The sequence below is a fragment of the Colobus angolensis genome, unplaced genomic scaffold (genome assembly GCF_000951035.1).
Source record: "Colobus angolensis palliatus isolate OR3802 unplaced genomic scaffold, Cang.pa_1.0 Scaffold142, whole genome shotgun sequence".
Classification (NCBI taxonomy): domain Eukaryota; kingdom Metazoa; phylum Chordata; class Mammalia; order Primates; family Cercopithecidae; genus Colobus; species Colobus angolensis.
Window position 1 is genome coordinate 3280353 of NW_012114511.1, and position 4439 is coordinate 3284791.

Below are 4439 nucleotides of genomic sequence, written 5' to 3' on the forward strand. Positions count from 1 at the left end.
TGGATCAAGAGATCAAGACCAACCTGGCCAACATGGTGAAACCCATCTCTACTAAAAATACAAAGATTAGCTGGGCATGGTGGCACACACCTGTAGTCCCAGCTACTCTGGAGGCTGAGGCAGGATAATTGCTCGATCCCGGGAGGTGGAGGTTGCAGTGAGCCGAGATCACACCACTGCACTCCAGCCTGGCAACAGAGTGAGACTCCATAAATAAATAAATAAATAAATAAATAAATAAATAAATAAATAAATAAATAAATAAATAAATAAATAAATAAATAAATAAAATAAAAGACAGATTCCTGCCTAAGGAGCTTAAGTCCTAGTAACAAAATGGTATCAGAAAGAAAGGCATCAGGGCCATGCACAGTGGCTCATGCCTATAATCCCAGCATTTTGGGAGACCAAGGCAGGCAGATCACTTGAGCTCAGGAGTTCAAGACCAGGCTGGCCAACGTGGCAAAACCCTTTCTCTACTAAAAATACAAAAATTAGCCGGGCATGGTGGCTGACACCTGTAGTCTCAGATACTTGGGAGGCTGAGGTAGGACAATCGCTTGAACCCAGGAGATAGAGGTTGCAGTGAGCTGAGATTGCACCACTGCACTCCAGCCTGGGCGACAGAGCGAGAGACTCTGTCTCAAAAAAGGAAGAAAAAAGGAAGGCATCAGTCTTCCCAAATATAGCCCTAGGTGACCCACCCTATGGTTGGTTCTCAGATATATAAAAAATCAACTAACTGGAGTTGTAACCTTCAGATATAAAAGGATAGATTTGCTAGGAATGAAGGAAATTTCCCAGCACTTACTTTGCTAGAATGTGATAGAAGGGACTGTTGCAGAGATGGACTCTGAAGTGTTCCTGCTGCATAGTCCCACAGCTCCATCACCTCACAGACCTGAAGGAAGTGGTAGGGATGGCCCACTCACTGGTTTAGGTAAATGAGTAGGCAGGGGCTCCAGATGGAGTTGCTTTCTGATTATTAACACCCGGGGGAGGATGGCAGCGCAGAGAGAGGGCTCTCACTGACAGATGAGGACACTGTAGCTCCAAGAATAGGTGACCTGCCTTCAGGGTTAAGGACCCAGCCTGCTCTGGCCTACATGATTCTGAGAAATGGACCAAAGAAGCAGGAAGAGACAAAATTGACATATAGAAGAAAGAAATCTCAAGGATAGGAGAAAAGCTTCAGCCTCTTTCTCAGTCTGGGAGGAAAAAGGGCTGGAGGGGCTGGGCAGGGCGGGGCTTTCCGCGAAAACTGAGTCCCTCCTCCCAGATCCCCCACTGGGTCAGTGGCTCCTGCAGCCCTGCCAGTTAGGAACAAATGAGAAGAGCTGCTGATTTCCCCCCTTGGACGTTCAGAATCTTCTCACATAAATACTGAGGAAGACCCTGCCCTCTGCTCACTTCTCTGGACTTGGCCCTGAGCTGGACCTGGTCTGGGGAGGTAGGCAGGGCGATGGGGAACCTATCTATGCTCTGGGCAGCTGTGGGCATATGCTGTGCTACACTCAGTGCCTCTGCCTGGTAAGTCCTTTCCCACCCTCACTCCCTGCCAAGGAAGCCCCCATTGTCTCATCCCCATTCACCTCTGCCTCACTTTTTCTCTTCTTGGTAGGTCAGTGAACAATTTCCTGATAACAGGTCCCAAGGTAGGATGATCTCCAGCTTCTGTTTTTACCCACTGAGGGCCCTAAGGGGACTCTTCTGGAGAAAAGAGGGGAGGGGACAGTGCCAGAACCCCTCACCCAGAGGAACCCATGGTTGGTTCTCAATGGAGAGCTGGCCCATCTGAGTCCTGCCGGCTTCTCCTATCCCAGATCACTCATACCAGGCAGAAGCTCACAGCCCTCTTCCCTTTGCCAGGCCTACCTGACCTACACGACTAGCGTGGCCTTGGGTGCCCAGAGTGGCATCGAGGAATGCAAGTTCCAGTTTGCTTGGGAACGCTGGAACTGCCCTGAAAATGCTCTTCAGCTCTCTACCCACAATAGGCTGAGAAGTGGTAAGTTTGTGTGGTACTCACCTGTACAAGGGGTATATATGGGAATGGAGGGGCACCTGCAGGATGTGTATACGTGTGACATGTATTGCACAGTGAAATGAAAATGCTACCAGTGACCTGCTGACCTGCTATTTCCTTGCTGTGTGGCCTTGAGTAAATTACCTCCCCTCTCTCAACCCCAGATTTGTGATTTGGGTCAGTAAGGCCAGTTCTGTTTAGTTCATCAGAAGTATCCCATGGGTTAAATGAGGTGGATATGAGGTGTCTCTATGTATGAGACAAATGTAGGAAATTACTCTTTTTTTTTTTTTTTTTTTGAACAAAGTCTCACTCTGTTGCCCAGGCTGGAGTGCAATGGCACGATCTCAGCTCACCGCAACTTCTGCCTCCCGAGTTCAAATGATTCTCCTGCCTCAGCCTCCTGAGTAGCTAGCATTACAGGCATGCACCACGCCTGGCTAATTTTTTGTATTTTTAGTAGAGATGGGGTTTCACCATGTTAGCCAGGCTGGTCTCAAACTCCTGACCTCAGGTGATCCACCCACCTCAGCCTCCAAAAGTTCTGGAATTACAGGCATGAGCCACAGTGCTCAGCAGAATTTTTTTTTTTTTGAGACAAAGTCTCACTCTGTTGCCCAGGCTGGAGTGCAATGGCACGATCTCAGCTCACCGCAACTTCTGCCTCCCGAGTTCAAATGATTCTCCTGCCTCAGCCTCCTGAGTAGCTAGCATTACAGGCATGCACCACGCCTGGCTAATTTTTTGTATTTTTAGTAGAGATGGGGTTTCACCATGTTAGCCAGGCTGGTCTCAAACTCCTGACCTCAGGTGATCCACCCACCTCAGCCTCCAAAAGTTCTGGAATTACAGGCATGAGCCACAGTGCTCAGCAGAAATTACTCTACTTTTTAAATGCATGCTTATATTTGTGTGTTTGTACACACTGATCTTGCACTGAGTTGTATGAAATAAAAACCGGGTGTTTGCAGCTCCTGAGGAAGTTTCACATGGCTAACTGCCATAAAATCTCAACAACAGAAAAGCTGAGACGTCACATTGAGTTGTGCCTCAAGTGGGGTGTGTGTGTGTGTGTGTGTATGGGTGTGCACGTGCACCCATTTATAACTGTGTGCTGTAGTTTGCATGTCATTTTTGAAGATAACATTCACCTGAGAATAGTTAGGGGAAAGAGTAAAGAAGACGGAGAAAGTGGCTAAGCACGTGTTGGGACCATGCCTATAATCCCAGCACTTTGGAAGGCTAAGGCAGGAGGATCGCTTGAGTTCAGGAGTTCAAGACCAGCCTGAGCAACATAGCAAGACCTCTCTCTACTAAAAATAAAAGTAAAAATATTAGCCGGCATGGTAGCATGTGCCTGTAGTCCCAGCTACCTGGAAGGCTGAGTTGGGAGGATTTCTGGAACCCAGGAGTTCAAGGATATAGTGAGCTATGATCATACCACTACACTCCTGCCTGGGTGACAGAGCAAGACCTTCTCTCAAAAAACAAAAGATGAGGCTCGAAAGAAATGTCTCCCCATGGGGTATACAGATAGAATAGGGAGTACATAGAAATGAAATGTGACAATGTTTGTAAAGAGTTTAGTAAGAGCTCAGTAAGTGGCAGTCATGATTGTTATGATTATTACATGGCTCAAGCTTCCCAGTCAGAACCAGCATCAAGGTCCTCCTCTCTCTCCTAGGCCAGCATCAAGCCCTGAGTCTCACAGCCTAAGGACTAGCAGCAGTGGCTAGTGGACAGAGGTCTAGGCTGGACTCTAAGAGGGCAAGGTCCTGATCCCAGCACCACAACTGGAAAGTGGTCTTGTTCTCATCATTCTTTTTTTTTTTTTTTTTGAGACAGGGTTTCACTTTGCTACCCAGGCTGGATTGCAGTGGCATAATCTTGGCTCACTGCAGACTCTGCCTCCCAGGCTCAAGCAATTCTCCCACCTCAGTCTCCTGAGTAGCTGGGACTATAGGCATGCACCCCCATGCCCGGCTAATTTTTGTATATTTTATAGAGACAGGTTTTCATCATGTTGCCCAGGTTGGTCTCGAACACCTGAGCTCAAGCAATCCACCCAGCTTAGCCTCCCAAAGTGCTGGGATTACATTGGTCTCATCATTCTATCTCTGGTTTTTACTTTCCCCATTGGTAACATGGGGATGTTCATTCCTGCCTGGATGAAGTAAGGAGGCTGAAAAGATATGCATTGTTCTTTCAAATAGAAGAGCATTGGCTGGATGCAGTGGCTCACACCTATAATCCCAGCACTTTGGGAGGCTGAGATGGGAGGATTGCTTGTGCCCAGGAGTTCAAGTCCAGCCTGGGCAACATAATGAGACCCTATTTCTAATATAATAATAATAGGTCAGGTGTGGTGGCTCATGCCTATAATCCCAGCACTTTGGGAGACCAAGGTGAGTGG

General features: G+C 47.6%; 1 protein-coding gene across 2 annotated transcripts in view; it reads left to right on the plus strand.

The window, feature by feature from the left end:
* The first annotated feature begins 1264 nt into the window (after positions 1–1264).
* Positions 1265–4439, plus strand: part of WNT8A (wingless-type MMTV integration site family, member 8A) — an 8699-nt gene continuing 5524 nt past the window's right edge. For both annotated transcript variants that reach the window (XR_001001023.1, XM_011935284.1), the window contains exons 1-3: positions 1265–1530; positions 1622–1655; positions 1870–2008. Coding sequence is in view for 1 of the 2 variants with exons in the window: in XM_011935284.1 (XP_011790674.1) it covers positions 1463–1530; positions 1622–1655; positions 1870–2008 (241 nt within the window). In the remaining variant the exon portion in view is untranslated. The remainder of the gene's footprint in view (positions 1531–1621; positions 1656–1869; positions 2009–4439) is intronic.